Below are 23855 nucleotides of genomic sequence, written 5' to 3'. Positions count from 1 at the left end.
TTGGTTTGAGCATATTCCATGCATTTACTCCATGAAATGTCTCTAAGCTTTACCCCATAAAGTGTGACAACTTCTGAACTATTGTTTTCTCTACTTCCCCTTTCTTCCACTTTCAAAGGAATTATAATAGAGAACAAAAAGTTGCAGGAGAATGAAAACAACCATAAAACTTACCAGGAGAGAGATTCTTTTCTCAACTGTGGTCCCTTTGTGGCTGGCATTTGTGGGAGTTATAGATGCTGAACGAGAGGAATTTCCTTGATGTAAACACTCTAAACAGAGGGTATAGAAAGGGCTGTGCTGTTTCTTTATGTTGGTGCAAGATGCAAGTGGGGGATGGCCTAGGGCACATTGGTGAAGTTTTTCAGACTACTGACAGACCATTGCAAAGATTTTCAGTGCCTCTTGGCTATTTACTGGTCCATAAATAAGTGCACTCTGTTATGCCAAAGGCTGCCACATCCTTGTTACATGCTGGAGCTGGTCAGGAATTGCCTCAAAAATCATGCTGGGTTTTGACTTCTGTTGTTTGTGTCTTCCTTCTGAAGTATCACTGCTTCTTTCCTTCCTATTGGCAAAAGGACTGGCAGCTGATCAGTAGCTCTGTCCTCCTAAGAGTCTGTATAAAATAAATGCCATGAATATCCTGGAATATTGTAGTGGCAGTTTCTCCATAGATGCCTGGTTAGGGGCAGACTGCATTTCACATATGCTCTGAATTTTAGGTGCTGGTTTCCAATGTGGCATTCAGAAACCTGAGCCAAGAGTTCTGGCTGTGTAAATAAAAAGTGCTTGGAGAGTCCAGAAGAGGATGAACTTCCAAGCTCAGCAGGAAATCACCCTTAATTAATATGCATGCCATTTTCTGATCAGCATGATTTCTGCCTTAAGCCCAGGGCTTGAAATTATTTCTTAGAGCTGGATGCCTGCATGTTTTCTAAGGAAGTTTGAAACCTTTTTCTTTTCAAATGCGAATGAAGGAAGAGGCACAAGTGGGTCACCAACTTTGCCTTCTTTGGGACAGGCACATCTTTATGCAGGAAAGAGCTCCAAAAGTCAAAGCTTTTCCTCTGCCTGAAATTGAAGCTGTACCTTCAAACTGACCAGGATATAAGACCCAATAGTGATGTGTGTTCCTAGTGTATTAGATAAGGCATATTTTTAAAGGTGAAGGGTTTTAGTTCCAGCACTTTTTCGTGTGACTACTCATTTTTTATGCAATGACTGTTTAATATACAATGATAGGATTGGTTGGGTTCGAAGGGAATCAGAGGTCATCTAGTCCCAAGCCCTCTGCCATGGGCAGGGACACTTTTCACTAGTTCACAGGTTGCTCAGGCCCCATCCAATATAAAATATGTCTCAACAGAAGAAATGAGAGTTATTTCAATCCTCACATGAAAAATACAAAAATCTGATTTGAGTATGTTTTGGATAAATTTTTATTAAATCCCTTCAGGTAGAGGATAGCATTTGGTTTGTTTTCATGTTCACACTAATGTGAAAAAGGTACTTTCAAATTGTTCCCATGTGCTTTGTATTGGATTCTTTCTCCCAAGAATTCCTCTGTTGCCTGTGTCTACAGGACAAATTGGAAGCAGGGCCTAGAAGAGCCATACCCTCAGAGATACCAGTAAGAATAATGTATTAATTTGGTTAATAAGCTGTCTAGAGAACTAAGAGAGTTCTGGATTTGGGCTTAAGCCATATGCATTGGAACTTCAAAGGAAAAGTAATATTTCTCCAGAATCTGGTGTCTAGTAAAAGAGTCCATGGGAGGTAGGCTTCCTACAGTCATCTCTGCATATAAACTTGATTTTTTTTTCTTCCCCTGTGATTTAAGGATCAGTCAAGATCTTCATGGCCATCAAAGGGATAAACGTCTCTGAGAGTTCAGTGGGCATTCCTCATCTGGGGACATAGCATGTACAACTGTATCGAGTTGACACAGATCCTTGCATCCCTTGTGAAATGTATCCCAAGGATTTGTTTGTACTTCCCATCTGCCCTTCATCCTTGAGACCTGCAGATTGTGTGCAGAACCTGACCCCTTTCAGTTTCTATCGATGTGACTCTTTACCTAGTCTGAGAGCTGGTTATTAAGCAGAGAAAGGAAAGCACTCCTCCACTTTGCACACAGTCAGATCCTGCTTGTGGGGGAAGCAAATGACTTGCAATTTAATCTAGTGAGTGGCATTTTGCAGAAATTTTTCATCTTTAAAAGTTACATTTCTTTTTGAAAAGAAATCTTGCTTGCCTTTTTTATTAGGCTTCCTGTAAATATGTATCTCTAGGGAGCATTTCACTTGTTTTTGGGATGTTGCCCAAACACAGTTGATTGAATGGGGGATTAATAGTTAAATTAAGAGTCCTGAGACTTAAGATATAGGAAGTAGTCCTCTCTTTTGGAGATTCTTCCCCTTGATTTGTACTGTCAGATTTTCTCTCTCCAAAACCATATTTTCAGTACATACCTATTGCATCATCTAATTTGTTCAAATATTCATCACAGTTTTTTTAAGCAATACTTGAGGACCATAACAATTGGATTGTGATTTATCCAGCTGTGCTCATGTACTGTAATGTGCTGCATCAGAACATCAGTATCATGTTTACTGCATTGTCACTCTTGTATGAATTTTACTAAATAAAGCTCTTAAAGGCTGGGCAGAGGTTAATGATCACTTGTAACTACAGCAGTCATGCAGAATACTAGTGGGTTTTGTGAAAATTTTTGTTTAAAACAGGGTTATATTGAGCAGTTTGTGCACCATTTTAATTTTGCCAACTGATTGTGTAGTTTTGTGTCAGTCTTACATGAAGACTCAGTTGAATCCTTTTCCTTTAGAGAGGATCTGAGCTGATCCCATCACTGCAGTGTTTTTATTGATGCTCTACATCTTATGCATTCCTAGGTGAAAATAAATAACTGCATTAATAGGCAGCTATTTATCACTGGAGGGATTAACCACAGATGTCTGCTAATCTTAATAATACCAGGTTTAAAGCCATGCATGTTATATATAAAAGCAAACTAAAAACTCCAGAGTACATTTTGGCCCTAAAAGCTTATAGATGAATGATGCTGACAATGTAGCTTTCAATTTGTGATATGTGGGCACCACAGTCTGCCTAAAAAGTGCATATTGTTGATTTCAGGCCATTTTAGTAATTTTTACTAAACTGCTAAATTGGACCATTAGTGGCATTTCACCAGCCAAGAAGCAGGGATTTCCAAAACTGGCTTCTTTTCCTCTGTATCCTTCACTCTCATTAGAGAACTCTAAAAGCCTTTTTCTCCAAGGCATGAGAAGTCTGTCACACATCTATTGGCCCTTTTGTAGTCAAAGGAAATTTTTTAATTACAGGTCTTAAGAGTTGTGTGTTTAGGTGGAAAGGTGCATTTTCTTTTGCTAGTCTTTCTCTCAGATTTTCTCCTTGGGACAAAAATGCTTTGATGAAAGTGACATTAGGTAGGATAATTCAGGCAAACAACCATAAGAGTGTTTGATTGTAAGACATTTGTAAATAAAAGGGTTTAGAGGCACTTATTAGATTTGTAACTAATCTGTTTCTAAGAAACTTTCACTGAGAACCTAACAATAACACAAATGGCAGGTCACTTCCATTAGGAACTTACTTGTACACACTCATCAAATTCAAACAGTGTATTTTCAGGGTTAAAAGCTTTCATGCATGGTTTGTAATTATCATGCAGCTTGTAATTAAAAGTAAGGACTTTTGGGGTATTTTGGGGAAAAATAAATAAAAACCAAATTAAACGCAAATTTTGAAGTCCTCTGAGTACACCATAAATCACCATTAAGACTTTGTTTCTAAGGAATATGTAGCCTTTGGAATATCATTGTGAAGTCCCCCAGTCTGACAAGATGCAGAGGCTGCAATTCAGCCTTCTGCTGGGATAGAGAACTGGGGGAAAACTGTATGTTTCCATAAAAAGATAGCTGCGGGGATGAGTGTAGTAGATCAGCTGCTTTAGGATATGTATCTTGTCAAGAAGGAAAATGGAACTTGCATGAGTGTTGTTGCATAACAGAATGCCTTGTGTCTTTTTAATTAGGAACTGCTAAGCTAATTTAATTGCTACCTTTTAAAATTTGTTTTATTTAATATTTATATTTCTATGTTAAATGTAAAAGAATATAATACCAAATGACCTTTGTAATTGTATCAGGGTAAATGCTTACTTACTTTCCTTGCTGAGATTTCATTGAACTGTTGTGTGAGGCCCCAGGCTTTTCAATATCTGGTATCTGTTCTGTGTTGGACGTCAGAGATGTTTCTCACAGAGCTGACATGCAAAAGGGACTCTTTCAGCACCAGACACTGTGGTAGCAGCTGCCACAGAGAAACTCAAGTTGATAGCTGGACCAGGAGAAAATGGGTTGCTGGAGTGTTCTGATCAACCTTGAATTTAAAATGAGCTGCTTGAAGACCCAACAAACAAGACCGTTTCTTTGCCTGGAAAAGGACTGGGAAATTAAGTTATTAATTTATAAAAATGTAAGATCTCAGACCAAGAATACAAAAGCAGATTCCATAAATTATTTATTTCAATTACCTCTTCATTTAAGGGGCCAAGATACCTTTAAAAATATAGTACTAAACAAGCCAAAAAAATAGCACATAGAATATGTGTAGAAAGATCGTTATGTTCTGTTATTGGATGTATAATGGTCTTTCCTTAAATCTTCACAGCTTTTCCTAGGTTAGTCTCTATTTTCCACTGCTCAGATAGATTTTATTTTCTGTGGTGGATTGCTCTTTGTTTCTAATCTATAGCTTTGAATATTGGACTAGCTAGTTTTAATTAAGTCCAAAGTAAAGAATTGAAAGAGAACATGAAAGCCAAGATCTTTCTACTCAGATCCTTTCCAAAACTTCATTTGGTTGAATTGCCCACAATTTAATTAAAACAACAGTAAAAATACTCTATGTTTTTACAGGTTTATTCCCTTTATTATTTCATTATATGTCAGGACCTTAGAATGTATGCAGAAGTATAAGACTACTCAGTTATCCATCTATAAATAGTGACAGAATCAGACTCTTACCTGTATAGTGAGTGCTTATCCTACAGAAATTTAAGATACTAACTGATTCCCTTAACTAACAGATTTTATACTTGATTCAGTTAAAAGAAGTTGAGGGATATGAATGAGGAGAAAGCATTACTAAACCACTTCAAGTAACTGCAATAGCATTCTTGTCTGACTGGATTTCTTGAATCCCAGACAGCTGATCCTCAAACTGAGAGCCTGGTGGAGCATTCAGTGTTGTTTCACCTGTCCCTTTTGGCTCAGTATCATGCAGAAGTGGATGACCAACATTACCCCTTGTAAGACCTATAACAAATTAAATCCTCCTGATAATTTGGCCATTATAATGATTGTTGAAGGCAATAGACCAGGCCAAGCAAATTCACTGTTACGTGTTAGTGATTTACATAGCCTCATCACATGGACTAACAGCTTCACACAAAAAAATTAAGTCATTGATGGCATCAGCTAATACAGCCTCCTGTGCCAAGCTGGGTAACTTTGAAGCTGGATCAGGTCACTCAGAAATTATATTTTTTTAAATGGGGGGTGGGGCTTTTTTGGCAAACCAATTTTGATTTTCTGATAGAAATTTGAATATAAATTAGAGTGTGAAAATTATTTTTCTGTATTAAATACACATCTTTTATCACACTGTCAAGAGACTAAATCTGGAACTGATTTTGGCACTAAAAGATATACAGATAATATACACTGAGAATAGTCTCCATCTGCTGCTGAAGTCTCTCTCATTGCCCAGAGTGGTTCTTGGGATTTCTTTCCCTTTCAAGTTTTTTGTCAGTGAACATTTCTTTAACTTGCTGTCTACTGAGAATTCAGCTCCCTTTCCCCTACTCCCATTCTGTTGTCTTTGAGCAGATTCTTACTATGTTTGCAGTTTTAGAAAAGCCAGGCACCAAGTTTTCGCTTTCGCTTTGTATTTGTCTAATAAGGAACTTGGAGCAGCAGTAGACTGAACAATCCTAAATGTTAGAAAAAAACGTGTAACCCAAGCAACACCCCAAAGCAAAACCTCAGCAGTTTACTTTCAAGGTTAGTTTCAAGACTGCATACAAGTAAACTTGTTAGAACCTAGCCATCTGTATAGTATTAGGTGCATATTTGACAAAAAAAAAGGTAAATAAAAAAGCTGTCAAATGACTCTTGAACATTCAAACAGCTTAAAAGCTCTTTGTGTGGTAATGTTGGCACACTTCCTAAGTGACCAGATGGAACTTGATTAACAGCCAGCAGGACAAGGGCTGAGATTTTGTTTCTTAACTTACTATTTTTGAAACGCTTGTAGAGGATGTGTCAGAAAGCTTGATGTACTTTCACACTACGCAAAATTACACACATACCTTCCCTTAATGCAAAGATGAAGACTGCTTCAGAGGTTGTCATTTCTGTAAGGTAAATAAGAAGATAGTTATGAGATGTATGGTAATTCAGGTGATTCTCCTTTTTAGTGAATTTCAGAAAGGTGTTTTTATATACACAATTTGTGGTCATATTAAAAGCAGAGCTTAGAAACAGGCTTTCTAATGAACAAAATTAAATAATGTATTTTATAAAAAAGATTGAAAAATACTTCAATATTAAAGAGACTTGATTTCTGATATCAGTAACCACTGGTAATAGTGATGTCAAATTTCCATTTAAGCTTTCTGGTAAACATTAAGACCATGCAAATTTATGTGACTCCTCCTTTTCTGGCATCATTATGGATTTATTTATTGTCAGTAAGAAATACCTGAAAACTGAGAATCTCTATTGTCTCCAGTAAATGACAGGATGATGATTAGCCCAGGAAGCAGCTGAGGGACCTGAGGTTGTTCAATCTGGAGAAAAGAATTATAAGAGGTGACCATATCACTCTCTACATCTCCCTGAAAGATGGTTGGAGAAAGGTGGGTATTGGCCTCTTCTCCCAGGTAACTGGGACAAGAGGAAATGACCTCAAGTTGTGCTGAGGAGGCTCAGGTCGGATATTAGGAAAAATTTCTTCACTGAAAGGAAAAGGCTCCTCAGAGAAGTGGTAAAGTCACCATCCCTGGACGTGATCAAAAAATGGGTGGATGTGGCACTTCTCAATATGTTTTAGTGTGCATGGTGGTGTTTAGTCAAAGGGTAGAGTCAATGATCTTGGAGGTCTTTTCCAGCCTTAAAGAGCCCATGATTCTATGACCTTCAAACCAGGCAGCCTAAAAGAAAAGAAACAAAATCTGTGACACTCTGTGGAATCATGGTTCACCCTATTCCTTTCAGGTGCTTCCTTTCCATATTTAAGGTTTTCAGAGGACTCATGATAGCTAGAAAACAGCTGTCTAGTCACAGATTAGTATTTCATAACATCTGACAGAAGAACACTGATGTGACATACAATTAGAGCTAGCAGTACCAGTTTTGAACCTAGGTATCTTACCCAGAGAAAATTCTCACTGTTACTGGTGAAGGATGTGCCTGAGGGCTTTATACAGAATCAAATCCTGTATTTGTTCAGTAACTCAAGCTGGTATAAGTATAGTTATGACAGATATTGCACCATGTACTTGCACAGTTGATATGGACTTACTTGCAGAGGATAGGACAAAGACCAGAACTGGAGCTTGTTGAAGTCAAAGAGAATTTTTCTTAGTTCTGGAACTTTGTATCCTCAGCTTTGTATGACCTGGTTTTTATTTATTTGGTTGGTTGATTGGTTTGTTTTTAGGCTCAGTAAGAAAAAGTAATTTAACTTATCTAAAAAGCTAACAGTAGAGTAAGCTGGTTAAATTGATTAGGAATTGAAGTCTAAATTGTTGTCCTGCATTATAACATCCTACAGAAGTCCTCTCAGACTAACTTGTAGCATTCCATATGTGTTATTTTGTTGGTTAATAAGCCATATTTTTAGAACTTGGAAAAAGTACAGAGGATTATAGAACTTGGAAAAAGTACAGAGGATTGGCAGCCTCGTTAAATTACGCCACGAAGAAATCAGTGTTCTAATATAGTAAGGGAAATCATTTAACAAAAAATGAAAAAGCTCTTTAGGATAGTGTTTTTCCTATTATTTGTTTGTGTAATGTCTAGGCTGGCATTTGTAATCAACTAACTCAAGTCACATTAGGATCAAGACTTTTAGAGCAGGTACAGTCAGAAAAAGTTGGACACAGTAGTGTAGGCAAAGATCACCTCAAAGAAAAGATAAAGCTGAAAAAGCTTGATACACTTAGTTTTAAATGTGCTGTTTCTAGACTGCACTGTCTCGGTAGTTTAATTTTCTTCTGTTTGTTTTCTATCACCTTTTCTTGCTGTCGTGACTTGACAAAGTGACTCTTGCTTGCTAGATTAAAAGTGCTTCAGGCAGAAATCATCTGGAGGAGCAGAAAAGGAAAAGAAAGAAAAAGAACAGAATAAACCACCTAAAATAAATTTTAAAAGAGCCAGTAGAGAGATGCAAACCCTGCTAGCTGCTTGTATATGTGCGTGTGCATAGATACATGCAGACATGCAGCTTGTCTCTTCTATACTGCTCCATATGATTATATGTAGTACAGCATTGTACGGAATGATAGATTTGATTAGCATTAAGGTTACTCCTTTTTTTCCAAGATCCTGTTTCAGTCATTTAGTGACTCTTCAGGAAGAGCTATGTTCTGTTCAAACTGTCTGCTTTAGGCTGTCCATTTTAATTTGCTTGATGAGTTCTTGCATGAGAAAGAAACAGGTTTGGACTACTGTCTGAAGTAACAGTAGTCATTCAAGGTACTATTTTGGTCTGTTGTTTTTCCCCCACTAAATTTTTTTCATTTTGTGCATAGTTGGGCAGTAATCTGGAATAATCTGGTGGAGGAGACCTTCCCTTGCCTTTTATGTTGCAGTACTTTGAAGCCATGTCATAAACGAAGGAGGGGTGGGCATTAGAGAGAAGCATTTACAGTTGAATGTTCCCACAAAGAGCAGGATCCCCTTCTGCCCCACATGATACCTGACGCTCTCTTGATACCTGCCCATGATGTGTTGTGCTCTGTTTATAGAAGTGCTGGGTGTCATCTGTACCTGCATCTGAAGACTCCTGCAGAATCCAGAGTGTGCAGGAATTCTGGAACCTGAAAATCTGATGTTGAAAACCCCACTTCCCACATAGATTAACCCTACATTTGCAGTTCTCCCATTCACTTACACAGTGCATTGCTTCCCTCGTACTTTATAAATACCTTCTGAAAGCTAGCACATTCATATCTTTGAAGCATGATGACATAATGTAATGATAGTAACTTTATAATTGCCAGTGAGAAAGGAAATGGTCCTTCATCTTTTAGTAGTACCTGGTAAATAAAAGGAGAATCGCTTGCCAAGAAGGAGGATATGAAAAGACATTCAGCTGTTCTTTGACAGAACATTTGTCCTGAAAGAGAGAGGTGTCCCTTGGATAAAACAGTATTCTTCATGTGTGCATCTTGGCATGCACTGTATTGTGTGGTAAATATTTTACATGGTGAAATATATGTGGGTTGATTTAATTCTGGAATTTTGTGTGTTTAAAATCATTTTGATAATATGACTCAGTGAAGATGAGGCACCTGGAGAAAAAAAGCTATATGCAAATACAAATGCAATCTTTTCAATTAAATTGTAATTCTTTACAAATTGGTTGCCATCTTGATAGTTTTTTCAACTACTGCTAGTAACAAAGTATCAGAAAGGATCTTTCCATAAACTGAGAACCAAATTATTGGAATAATTACTTTTTCTATCATTAGCTGATTTTTAAATAAAATTTATCCACTACCGACTCCCTTTATCAAGCAGTTTTCTATTAAATGAAAAAAATCTATTTCATTCTTCTTCTAGGACTGGTATTAAGCAAAATTTTTAAGGCTTTATGTAAAGCAGTAGAGTTATGTTGATTTCACTGAATTTTGATCTGTTTCTTTAGATCTTAAGATAAAATTTCAGATCTGCAGTGTTTAATTATGAAATATATTAATTATGAAAGATACCTAAATCTGAACCTTGCTTTCCTAGGAAAGAGGAAAAAAAAAATTTCCAAAGTTCTGCAAAATCTTCTGAAATGTCATTCTTATAGCCTTTGCAAGTCATGATTTAAGTAACAGAGGATCATTAATGTGCAGAAACCAATTACACATCCATATACCTTGGCATAGTGTAAATGTTTTTTATATTAGAATCTGTGGTTTATCTGTGGCTACAGTAAAAACAACACATGAAATTATTTTCAAAGATACCAAATGTCCTCTGTGGGGGGTTGGGGGGAAGCAAACAGAAAATTTGCATTGGCAAGAGATTCCAAGTGTATTGACTGTTGGTTGATGCCATTTGCTTTAGGTTTCTATCCTAATTTTGAATACAGATTGACTTAGTAGCTGTTAGTGTGTATAGGCTGACCTGATAATTACAAAAAGTAATAAAACTAATTAGGTAGCTTAGTGCTCAGGTGGCAGTGAGTCATGGCGTGTCAGTACTTTCAGGTAATAAAAATGAAGCCCCATGTCAGAAGAACAGATGCAGAAGCAAGAGGATAAATGAAAGAGTAACAAGTCTCTAAGACCAGATGGCATATATCTAAGATTCAGAAAGTGTTTAAGAATGAAGCAGCTGAACTGCTCTCAAAAATAGACACTCTCATTAAAATTAGTTACTATGCTAGAAAAGTAGAGCAAATGTACCTAAGTAAAAAACAGGTTGCAGAAGGAGACCTGCAGTTAATGATCCATCATTATATCCCTGGAACTAGAAAATTTGTTGGGAAAAAAGCATTAACCCACCTCAATGAACATGGTAAGACAGAAACTAACAGGGCTTCTGTTTAAAAAAAAAAAAGTTCTTTCCTGATTAAGATGTTGGTCTTGTATGTCTGTACAGGTCTTCTGGCATTACTAATAAAAAACTAATTCTTCATCGCTGCCCTCTGACAGACTATAGATACCTCCTGATTAGAAGCCAGATTTTAAAATTTTGTGGATGGGCTAGGAGCAAAGAGTTGTCTCTAATGATGGGTTTGGGTGGTTTGGCAGAAAATATTGTACACTTGAGAGTGCTTGAGGGCAGCTGCTACAAAGACAGAAGAGGATAGAGTATTTTTTGGCAATGGGCTGAATGTGAGAAAAAGATTCTTCTGTCCTCAATAAACTCTGCATTTGAAGTATTTTGCCTGTCGATGTGAACATTTGTATGGGACTAGGTATCCTCTGAAAAATTACCACGAGGATGTGGCTCAGTTTATATAGGTTCAAAAAGGACCCATGCTGTACCTTTCTGCCAGCTTATTCAATGTCCTGGGAGCTGAAAGGTTCTCATGATTTTGCACCAGTCTTCCATTTTCTTTGGAGAAGTGGCATCTGGGGTCATTAAAGACCAAAATTGTGCTACAGATCTCAGCAGATACTGGGATTTCTGCTGCAAGAAGTCATTCAGGCCAAATATATAAATCTCACCCAAACGGATTATGCATCTGATCTTTGTGTCAGGTTCTCAAATAATATCGCATCAGAATACACTTTTCATCAAAAACTGTGGTGAGCCTGGGTTGGATTTCCCCTATGGTTTAGTTTGGACTGAAAGTCTGGAACTAAAGTTCAAGTCTGTACAAGAAAATGAAGTAATTTCTGCAGTTTAGCCCATGTGCATGTATGTACTTATATTTTTAAGAGATTTATGCTGTTATAACACAAGGAGACCCATAAAATGGCACCATTCCTTCAGCTCAGTTTTGATGTCTCATTGTTTCCTGAGAGGCAGTGGAACAGACTCAAAAGGCTCTGATGTTAATACAGCCACCATCCCTGTAATAGCAGAAGTGCTGGAACTTGTTTTTTATATCTGATCAGCACGTTTCAGTATGTCCCATTTCAATATCTATTAATTTTGAATTCCTTATCTGTTAAGTTGCGTGTAGAATGCAATAGTCTCTTTAATAACAACACATTCACATCTATGAAGTGTCAATCAAAAGATACAGTCAATATTAATTATATGTTCAAAATCCTTATTTTGTAAAGAAAATATCTATACTGGATAAAATGTTATAAGATATATGAAAAACAAACAGTCCAGACAAAAGCTGATCATCTAAGTACTCAGCTAAGTCATTCTACATACTTTATTAACATCAGTCTTGGAATAGGGTTTTTCCTGTGATTTGGTGAAGACGCCGTGGACTCAGAGCAAAACTGGCAAGTTGGTTCTTACCCTCAGAAGCTGCATTACTAGAAAGACTATTGGGAACCTTTTCAAACTTTTTGCAGTCTAACCAGCACTCCTGAGGCCCTAACCCTAAACAAAGTTGATGAACTACCAAATTCTTACTAGATGAAAGAACAGTTCTTTTGTATAAAACAAGTCAGTGACTGCAAATGAGAGTGAGTCACAGAAAAGCTCTCAGAAAAAAGAGTACAGTGAAGTGAAATGGAATATTAAAACATTCACTAATGTTACTTTCTGACTAATTTTCCCTGTAGAAATGCCTGCACAAGAGATAGCAAAAGGTTGCAAGAGATAGTAGTAATACTGTGCTACCAAAAAGCAATGTGGGTAATCAAAGAATTTAATGAGTGTTTGTGCAGGAGTAGTTATTGAGGAAAACAAAATGTAACCATAGGTGGAATGGGCCAGACAGGTCTGACAGCTCTTGGCAGACTCCACTTGCTAACTTATCAGTTTGTAACATTAGGATACACAGGATTAAGGTGTGTGGGATTCAGAGCTTCTTGTCCAGATAAGATAACTTATTTTCTGAAAGCAATACAGTAAGCCAGATATGAGAGACTTCCTGTGCTTAGGGTCATCAACAAAATAGTTGATACTTGTATTCAGTGTCAGACTTCATGCCACACATATTCACAACACGATACCACATTGTTGACCAGCTGTACCACAGGGAACATTACTAGCCAATTCTTACCTCAGCCATCCTAATCTTGCACCCTTAGATCTTCCTAATGTGAGCTTCACACAACTTGCATGTTGACACAATGTACCAAGTCACGTTTCTCTGATACTCAGCCAAAATGATTCCTCATATTGCTTTTATTTGATGGGGTTTTATTGCTGACAATCTGGTCAGCCTATGCAGCAACAAGGCTAATGGAAACAGCTTCTATAGAAGGAGAGGAGGACACAAAAGTAAGCAGGAGATGATCCAAAGAAAACAACAGGGATTTTGTACTTGGAAAAGCTTCTTCCCTAAACAATGGGTTAGGGGCAACAGTGAAACAGCAGGAGTGGGAAGCCTTGTGTGATTATATGGTGAGAGCCCTCTGCAGCACTACAGCATTTCTCTCTGAGTATCCCTGTCAGTGTCATTTCAGACTATAAGGGTTTGTTCTTTTCAGAACAACAAAAGAAAAAAAAATTATAAGATAACAAAACCTCTGAATCTGTTGAAGATTCTTGGGTTTCAAAAGTAACTCTCTTTGAAGGAAGTTTAGAAAGGAGATGGACTAGGACAGAAAGAACCAAAGTAAATAAATAAGTTCTTTCTTGAAGGATGGTTTCTTCCCTCTGTGCTCTTGGCCTTGTGGCATTGGGTCAAGAGATCTGTTGTGTCTACAGTATTCCTATTATATTTTCTTCTTTAGTACAGAGTGATTAAGTGTCAAGCTGCAAGAAGTTTAGAGTTGTAGGCTTATTAGAAAATCTAGGATTATTTTAATTTTTTTAGAAGCACACTTTATGCATATGGTTTCTAAATTAATCTCTCCTGTTATGTTACTTTAAAAATACTCACAACATCCGAGTATACCTAGTGGAAGGGTAATTTGGCATGCAGTGCAACATTGTTTCATAAGATATTTTAAAAGTAGTACGGTCACAAGTGCCCATTGATACTTGAAGTTTGTCTAAAATTGCTGTTAAATGTCCATGTATATTAGCGGGATGTGCACATGCTTGGTATCATGAAAAATTGATTTCTTTGTCCTAGGGAATGAAATATTTGGGTAGTCACATCTGAACAATTTTGCCCAAAATACATAATTTTGCATATCATCTGTAATTTTGTAGTATTAAAATAGTGGACTTTCCCCAGAAAAACTTTACATGGCACTGAACAGAAAGGAGTGGTAGGAAAATAGACTGGGCAGACTTCTAACTCTATTGCAGGTTCTGATGTGGAATGGAGTGAAAGAAATAACAAGTATTTTATATAAAGCACTCATCTCTGCACAGAAAAAATTAAATAATAAGTGGGATCTTGTGATTTATTGAGCGCAAGTGAAGTAGAAGAGGCTGTAAGAGAGAAATAAAATCTGGGTGTGCTCTCTGACAATAGTCTGCAAAATCTGTTGTGACAGTGAATTTCTTACGTTTGCATTTTCTTCTTCCCTAGATTATAGGAACCCTTGCTTTTCATATATATAGTAGATTGAGTCTTCTTATTGTAAATGTTGCTACAGCTTCAAAGTTAAGTGTGTGAATATACAAGGAGATGAGATGCCTGTAGGGAAGGAAGAGAATTAGCGCTATGTTAGCAGAAAGCTGAAGAGAAGAATATGAGAAGGAGGCAGGTGAAGAAGGCATGACAGGAGGTGGAGTGCACAATGTAAAATTGTAGTGCTGGGGCTGGTCATTGATAAGTTGTGGCTTTTGACAAATTCTAGTTGTATATCCTGAATAATGAATTTAAGCAATGAGACTTTGCAGTGCATGTTCAACTTTACTGTTGGCTAAAGGTGATTCAAGAAAAGTGCTGTGGTAAGCCTGCTATAGAGTAATGTGAGTATGAGGGGAAATTAAATTTAGGGGTTCTTTTCCCAGTTAGCTTGTTCCAGAAGGTGGCAGTTCAGCATAGTGAGGAGGTGGTAGGGAGGAAGGTTTTTGAGATCTTGAGGAGCCACAACCAAGTGTGGTTGCATTAAGGAGTACTGACACTCCTGGCTATAGTGTTGCTAAGAACGTTTTCATTATGAATAGACAAAATAACTGCCTGATCATACAAACATATAAGCAATTTCATATATAAAGACTGAGCACTTTAGAAAGTTAAGAATCTCACCTTTATCTGTATGGAATATTGAACTACAAAGGCATATGCAAATAAAAATGAGAGGTGGAACAAAAGCCACAGCTTTGGCTGAGAATCAAAGCAGCTCCATCAGTGAGATTCCACCCTTTTCATGGGATGCCTGCTGTGTCTTCACTCTTTTCCTTTGCACCATCCCATACATAGGCAAGTGAAGAGGAGGCAGAGCACAGCAGGTGCCAGCTCACCTGTCAAGGAGGCTTCCTACGCTGGTGGGAAGCTCTAAGCAGCACTGGCTGCTAGTCAGGCTCAGAAAATACCAGTGATGCACTGAAAAGAAACTGCACCTGTGGCTGGGTTGGGCTTGGGTCAAGGCTCTTGATCAGCCACTGGGACCAAGAGACAGTGAGACACTATTTAACATTATTTGTTTTGAGTAACACTTTCTGCTTGCTGTCAGAGTTGGCATGGAAACTGAATCAACACTCATTTTGAAAAGAATAGTCCATTCAGAGTGAGGTTAGTCATCAGCGGGCTTACCAGAGGCTCAGGCTGCAGCTGCAGCCTTAAACCTTGCTCATGAAAGGATAGAATCCTCAAAATGGTAACAGTCATATTACCCCAACCTTTACTGGGCAAATAGGTGTCTTTTGAGAATGATGTAATCTCATTTGCATTTGGGTGGTGGTGGGTTTTTTAAAGAGGGAAGAGTTAATTATCTGAAATCCACAATAGAACTTTCTTATTTTGCGAAGATGCCATCTGTTTTTATGGATCAGTTGAATTTAAAGAGTTAACACAATTCCTATAAACAATGATGCTTGTAACATTGTGGTGGAAAGTGGCATAATTCTTAAAAGGCTCTAAGCTTAGCACTAGGCATCTGTGAATAGTCAAGATGGCCTACACAGCATGCAGAAATTGGCATTTTCAATTACTTTGCCTCTATTGATGAAGAAGATCAAGATATGCTTATTTCTATTCTATTTCATTCCCACACACAAGAGGAGAAGCAAAGAAACAGCTGCTGGTTTTCTGTACCAGCGAGGCTGAGAAAATAATGATAGATAAATTGCTGTTCAGTGGTATTTCATAAAGTCATGTCTCCTGCTGTGATATCCTGTTCTCAGATGCAAAATGATAAATGTATATATAAATTTGAAAAGTTTAATTTAATCTATAACCTTTGCCTCCTGGCTTTTTGTATCCTCAGAATACAGACCATGCATGTCTTCTTTATTGATACAGGAACTGTTTACACTAACTATTTACATTCAAGACTATAGTGCTGTTAACAAATTGATGAGGACACTGATTTCTTTTTCCTTTGTGTTTATCAAGCAGATAATTTAAGTGAAGCCCTGAAAAAGCTGAAGATAACATCCACTGACAGCACAGCAGATAGCTTGGAGGGATGCTTGGACTGTCTGCTTCAAGCTCTGGCACAAAACAGTAAGTTCTTTGGGCCTTTCAAATTTTAAATCATATGAGAGCCGTGAATTAAAATGTGGCAGAAAGACTGGCTCAAGCAGTAGGCTGCTAGATTGGCTCTGTGGAGTTTTGGGGGTTTTTAACCCATATGTCTGTAACGTTCCGGTAGCAGCGAAGACAGTGACAGGTAAATACCTGAATATTTGGAACAGCTGTAGTCCATTCCTTTCTCCACAATGAAGCAGAGCACTTACTTTTTTAATTGATCATTCAAGAAAAAAAAAAGAACAGAGATGGAGAAATAAGCTTCATAAGATTGGGAAAAGGATAAGGGAGCTGCTTGCTAATTCTGGTTGAAAGAGCATAGTTTCCTATTTGTAATGTATTTCTCTTCACACTTCTGATCACAGATTTCTTAATTCCAGGAGTTTCAATTAGCAGAACTAGCCTGGATATCCAAAGACAGTCCAAGTTGGATATGTAGTATGTAACAAAAATAACATCAGAATGGAACAAGATGTCATTTTCGCCAAAAACTTTAGAATGCTTGTCCCCACTCCCAGTAGCCAGAAAGGGAAGGTAATGAAGATGACAGTTTATAAGACTTTTCTGAATTTAACTTTCTTAGTGCTTCAGATTGTGGCAGAAGAAAAATATGTGTACAAAACCTTTTCAGTTTCAGGATAGGTACAAGCCACAATTAAAGCTTTTTTATTTAAAAAAAAGAGTTAGTCCTCTGGAAATATCAATACACTCAAAAGTACAAACTATTGATAAGTCTTGGTTTTTTTCACATGATGGTATTCTACAAATCAAAGCCTCTTGGATTAGTTGGTGTAAAATACTTTATGAGGATTTTCACAACTGAATATAAACACCATCCAGATCAAGTCAAAAGTGGATTATAACAGCGTCTGCATTTAATAGTAGTCCATTTTTAATTCTTACTATTTTAGAAGGAGATTATCAGCCAAAAAGTAATAAAATCTTTAAGGTTTAGATCAATCATTTTTTGAAGGTTCTGGATTTATTTATAAGATATATCCAATACTTTAATCCAACCTCCAATTGGATTTACTTCCACTACTTTTAAGCCTAATACTCAAACAATAAGTACTAAAGAGAAGATCATATGAAAAGTGACAACTTACTCGTGTAAATAACAGTTTGCTATTTTGTCTATGAAGGTCACATAGCTGTGTCAGAGAACAAGTCTGGCAGATGCAAAATAATGTTACTAATATACAGCAAACTTACTGATGTTTCCTTGCAACCAGAATCTTCTGTCTCAGTCAATGGTTTTGCTCTTCTTTCCAAAGTCTTTTCTCTTCTAGATTTGCAGCTGCCAGATCAGATAAACAGATTATTAGGATTTTGACCTCTCTCTTTGGGGTAGTTCTAGAAAATTTATTCTCTCCATAATTTCCCATACTCGTGTGTGTAAGTCAGTGACATGAATACAGCCCTGCTGAGCTGCCCTATGATACACATCTCCATATATTTGCATTTGCCCAAGATTTGGGGCAACTGAAATAATGCACTGAAAATTAGATGGGTCAGATAGGAGAGGTTTTTCAAACAGCTTGCTGGTAATTTAGGAACCAGTTTATCAATTCTGTTTCAAGGGAACTGGACATTTCCATACTTAAGTTTTTCCAAGTCTCATAGGACAATGGGCTTTAGTTATCAAGGTTGTCCGATGATTTGGGGAACAGATTTCTGGCTTGAGATAATTTTATGAGAACAGCAGTACATTCAGAAGATTTCAGAGATTGAGGTAAATTGCATATAATAGATTGATTCAACAAATAGACACAGAATCAGCTTTCTAAACACTTTCTCACAGCTCTCATCCATCCAGTTAACATCTTAATATGAATTTGGCTGATTGATTTTTAATGATAGTCTATATTATCATATATACAATACCTAGTTATGAGAGACACACTCTACCTCTGTGTCTGTGTATAAATTATTACACAATAATAATGAGAAATCAAATTGTTTATATAAAAGTACATGTTAATTGTTACACAGAAATCATTTAAATAATATTTTGCAAAGTTATTCTGCTCTTGTTTAGTATATTTCCATGTGTATGATTAAATTAATGAAGTATACATTTATATTATAGTTCAGTAAATAATCATATTAATGTGAGATAAACAAGCCACTCAAGGAATAGGTTTTTTTTAAGATAATTTTATAGAACTATGATTTTGTTGGGAGTTCATGGTAGTATTGTTAATCACAGAAGTTAAAGTTTTATTCACTGCTTTAAAATTTGGAGATAAAAATATTATTTTATCTATATAAAATTTAGTACATTACTAATATGCTAATGCAACTCACTCCCATGTACTGTCAGCCAAAATCAGTAGTTACACCCAATGATACTACAACAAATTGAGATTTTCAGTAAAGGACAACTTCAGTTTTGCATAGTGCACGTACTCATGAACGTTTTAGTGACCTTTACACCACTATCTATTGGTATCTGCATGCATAGGTTTGTGGCTGCTGCAGAATGTTAAATTCCCTAGTCTGTAAGAGTACAGTGAAAATTATAGTTCCATTTATTTTGCATACAATCTTTATGTTTTCATTATGCTAAAACATTACCTTCTCATATTTTCTACTATCTACTATCTATCATTACCTACTTCTCATATTCTCTACTTTCTATAGAAAGAGATGTCAAAGTTATGATGAATTTAGTAACTTTTCATTTTTTTCTATGTAATCTGCTGTGTTTTCTTTTGGTTTTCACTCTCATTTCCAAAACTGATTTGTTGATAATCCTAGACAGGTGTAATGACCTGGAACATGATACCTCCTGCCTGACTTTAGGAGCTATTCTGCCATTTGTCACAGCAGTAAAATTAAGGTGCATGCACACACACATATGCTATACTACAGAAGGGTGAGTCAGATACTCAGCTGAATGTGATAACTGCTGGTAAATATTTGGCAAGCCAAATTCAAATTGTTTGAACTACAGTTTGTCTAGGAGAAACTTGCATAGTTCTTCACATCTGAGACCTGGGTCTGAAAATCCTGCACAGATGGTTTCCTCAGGAGACATTGTTTTGAAATATATATATTCCTATTTATGCAGATATTTTAGTTCTTGTCTGTCACCAGCACTTCTGTCTGAGGCCAGTCATATATGGTCTAGCTTGTGGCACTGGAGAAAACTGAGGGGGTTTTTTGAAGATGAAAGAGGCAACAATGACAGAAGAATGAGACATAAATATGCATTAGAAATGCTTTAGAATAATGACATACCTCATTTTGTGTGGAGTTCCTTCAGCATTCCCAGTGAAGTTAACTAGCATTTCTGGGGACTTGGCAGCCATAAAGTTGCAGTAACATAAGTCAAGATTCACAGGTAAGGTAAGAGCTGCTTTCACCTCCATGGATCTACCTCATTTGCATAAGCTGAGATTCTGTCCACCTTGCTTCTGAAAGAAAACCACAAATATTTGATCTCTGTCCCCCTGCAAGCACTCACCATCTGCTAAACTTCCCATAATTCAGATTTTTAAGGAAAGGCTGAGGTACATGATCCATAAGCATTATAAGCAGCAAAAAAACAGAGCCAACCATGCACTAAATGCATTACTGGCTTATATTCAATCAAGAGGTGAAAGTCATGTATTACATGTGTTTTCTTTTAATAACTATCCATTAAAACAAGTTACTCCATTGTCTGCTCCATATAATCTGGATTAGTTCTATACAGACATGGATTGATGTGTTATTGTCTAGAAGGAATTTTGCTGATCTGGAAGCAGACTGTTTACAGTGACATGGAGAATAGAATGATCATAACAACCAGAAAAGACACAAACCTCCTCAAAAGTATGAGTAAGACATGTACTGAAGAAAATTAATTTGAAAGATCATTTGCTTACATTCTGGAATGAAGTAAGTAAAGTATAATTGCTTTATTCTGTATCTTGCACCCAAGGAAAATATGGGTATGTACTCCTATTGGATATTGGGAACAATTGGTTAATTGTCTTGTATAAGGAATTACAGGAGAAAACAATACTGGCCATTATATTCAGATAGCATATACAAATTTATACTTGTTAAGAGCCATTTCATAAATACTATGCCTATCAAAAAAGTGCATTTATCCTAAGATCTCTAAATAAATGTCCACAACAAAGGACTGCTTGAGAGAAGGAAAGCAAAAAGGAAATAGAGGTTTTCTTTTAAACTGCAAGCTCTCTGGGACATAATTATTGCAGTAACAACAACAAAAAAGTTACTGCTAGTCCAGACATGCTGTTTTTCAGATACAAGAAGTTACAGCAGACATAAATAACCCAGTCTCGATAAATGAGAAATCTGAAAAATCTGCTGAGAATGCTATTTTTGGCTCTGCTGTACTCAGCATAAGAGGCTGAAAATGCCCACTAATCCCAGCTTTCAGCACCTGGCTCTGAAAATGTCTGACATGTAGCTGACGTGGAAAGGCTGGCACATGCTTTTGAAATATTTTTTACATACACTTTTTAGAAGATTAAGAATATGAGTTTACATGTTTGTGTGAAAAAATGGTTAAGCAAAATCACAGAAATAAAGATAAGCTTACATGAGAGGGCAAGGCCTCAGTTTTGAAAAGGATTTAGAAACATTGGAAATATTTGAAATAATGCACTTTACCTTAAAGATGTGGCTGACTGAGATGCCTTATTTTCTACTTGTTGAGCTTTGCTGATGCCTGGTAACTCAAGGAACCATCACATGACAAATGAAAATTTTTAATTCATTCTTGAAACTAGAAATCTCAGCATTATTCAAAGGCTACTTCTAATGGCTTAGAAGCCATTTTTCTTCCCATAATGCACACAGTTTCATAATAGTCTTTTGCTTTGCCTCACAATGTATATGCTGGAGCCATGCATTGTTTAGAATACACTGGCTGTTTTGCATCAGGGAAAATAACATTGTTACAAATTACCTGAGCAATTTCTAGTAAGCTTTTGCCATCACTTCCTGCTGTTCCAGCCTGTAGGGACCATGGGCTTATCCCTCCTACCTAAAGGTTCTTGTTCGGGTTTTCTCTTGGGAGTCACCAGTGGGTTTTCTGAAATGGGTTTGTTCCTATTTGATGGGATCCCAGGGGAGGATGTGTTGGCATCTGGAGTGCTTAAGAAAATCTTGGATATCTGGAGACACAGCAGATTTCTCACATTCCTTTGGCAGTGGTGAAACTTCTCATTGAATGCCCTAAAACTTTGGTAAGCACCTGCTCTAACAGGCATCTAGTTTTCTGTCTTTAATTATTTTGGTGGATTTCCAGTTCTCACAACCATTTGTTTACACAGAGGTTATATTTCACTTGGAAATTCATTTTATTCTGTTCCTCATAGCCGTGGCTTCCATATGTTGTTGAATTTAGTTAGTACTTGGGCTTCCTATACTTGATGTTCATTTTTCTGATCTTCACTGGCCATAGAAAATTGAATGATTCCTCTACTGGAGTGGAAAAATCATGAAGAATTGAGAATTTTGTAAATCTGTAATTCAGGGCTCAACTAAAAGAAAACCCTGAAATTTTAAAATGTATTATTCTTGCTATTAATGTGATAATATTATTATTAATTAATACAATTATGTAGTAATGATAATAATTATCTATAAATTAATATTATGTATTATATATTAATATTAATCATATGTATTATTGATAAATAATAATCTTTGATTTGTAACAGAAAAAAGCAATAAGTAACTATTTTTGTCTATTTACCTCTTTTTTTTCTACATTCTTGATAGTTCTGTGTACACACTCTTATTTATTCGTTGCAGAGTCAGGTAGGCAGCTGTCTGCTTAACTTGTAATACTAAGTGCCATCTGATTTCAGTGAAACCTTGTACCTCTGTAGTACACAGAGGATTAACAAACAGTCATTTCATCTTCTGTTTCCACAGCCCTCTCACATTAGCATGAAAATATCTATCCTCCTGCCCCAAACATAGAAAAAATTAAGTTGTAGAACCTCTTGTCATAGCAGAGTTATTCTAAGGCACAAACAACTAAAATAATTTTCATTTTTTCTTATTGGCTAAACATCTTAAACTTTCTGTGTTCCTTTTTGTGGAATGGAGCATGGAGAAAAAGCTCCACATTTCAGAGCATGCTCAAGCAAACATATTCTTAAACATCAGCACATTAATCTTTCTCTGTTTTGGAGAAATTGTATGAACAGAATAAGAGTAAAATGATGCGACTGTTGTTTCATGCAGATTGTAGCCAATGAACAATGCTTTCTTGATTGTGAATGCTTGCACACTATTAAAGCTTAAAACAATAACTATCTATAGGCCCTTTTCTGACCACAGTTGTTTTGTATAAATAAAAAAAGAGCTTTCAGCATCCCTGCAGATTCAACACACTTTACATGTAAGCTGTGACAAGGCAGTGCATAAGCACATCAAGAGAGCTTAGCACAACCAAGGGCGTAGGCAGTAGTACTAATTGGATTAGTGGCCTTAAAACAACTGATCACTAGTAGAATAAAGTTCACTGACAAATAGCATTTCCCTGCTTTCTTATTCCTCTTTGATCTTTAGCATCTCCTTCTTCTTAGTAGCAGTCTCCCTTCCAGGAGGATTTTTGATCCTCCTCAGGTGTGCCTTCCAGTGATCCCTGGTATATGTCTCCTAGCTGTGATCTTGGAAGGAGAAGGAGGCCACCAGGTGCCTTAAGTTTTAGCTTCCATATTTTTCAGATTCTGTGCTGCCTTGGTTTGTAACTCTGAACTTCATGTTAAGTGTTGGTAAGTTGTCTCCACAGGGTAGGTAGACAAAAAAATCCTTTTCCAACCTGAGAACTAAGGACAACCATTGAAAGCCTCAAGCCCAAAAAGCATAAACAACAATGAATTGAAGAGAGTGAGCAGGGAGGATGGGACTTCATGACCTGAAGCTGTAACTGGACAATTAACCCCAATATGCAAATGGACCAGAACTTATAAAAGTGTGGGACCTTGTGATCAGTCTTGCATTTTGTGACCATTTTGGGTCCATCTTGGGTGTAGCCCTGGCCAGGCTCTTGTACTGCCCAAGGTGTATCCATTGAGGCTTTTTAATAAACACCTACTTTATTCTTTAACTCTGTCCAGCCTCTGTTCTAGGTCAGCCTCTCTAGGCGTCACAGCCATGGATGTGTACTCAGACCCTGCAGGCACAGACCTGCATGTTAGTCCTGACATGTAAATGTCTCAGCTTGAACATTTAAACAAGCAACAAACATTTATGGTGTTATCCATGAAGAGGAAATATGCAGATGAAAGCTGCAACATCCTCCTCCAGTAAGATAAAAACTAAACAGTATCATTGCTAACTGTCTCCTGAAATTTATAGTTCACCCCTGAGAT

The 23855-nt window shown here is 36.9% G+C and overlaps 1 protein-coding gene across 3 annotated transcripts in view; it reads left to right on the top strand.

Annotated features, from left to right (window-relative positions):
- Positions 1-23855, top strand: part of RAP1GDS1 (Rap1 GTPase-GDP dissociation stimulator 1) — a 91048-nt gene that overhangs the window by 15572 nt on the left and 51621 nt on the right. For 2 of the 3 annotated variants that reach the window (XM_030947947.1, XM_030947945.1), the window contains exon 2: positions 16369-16479. In XM_030947947.1, coding sequence (XP_030803807.1) covers positions 16369-16479 — 111 coding nt within the window. The remainder of the gene's footprint in view (positions 1-16368; positions 16480-23855) is intronic. The other variant, XM_030947946.1, reaches the window with a different exon arrangement.

This window comes from Camarhynchus parvulus, chromosome 4 (assembly GCF_901933205.1).
Source record: "Camarhynchus parvulus chromosome 4, STF_HiC, whole genome shotgun sequence".
In the NCBI taxonomy this organism is placed as follows: domain Eukaryota; kingdom Metazoa; phylum Chordata; class Aves; order Passeriformes; family Thraupidae; genus Camarhynchus; species Camarhynchus parvulus.
This window is presented reverse-complemented; position numbering and strand designations above follow the sequence as displayed.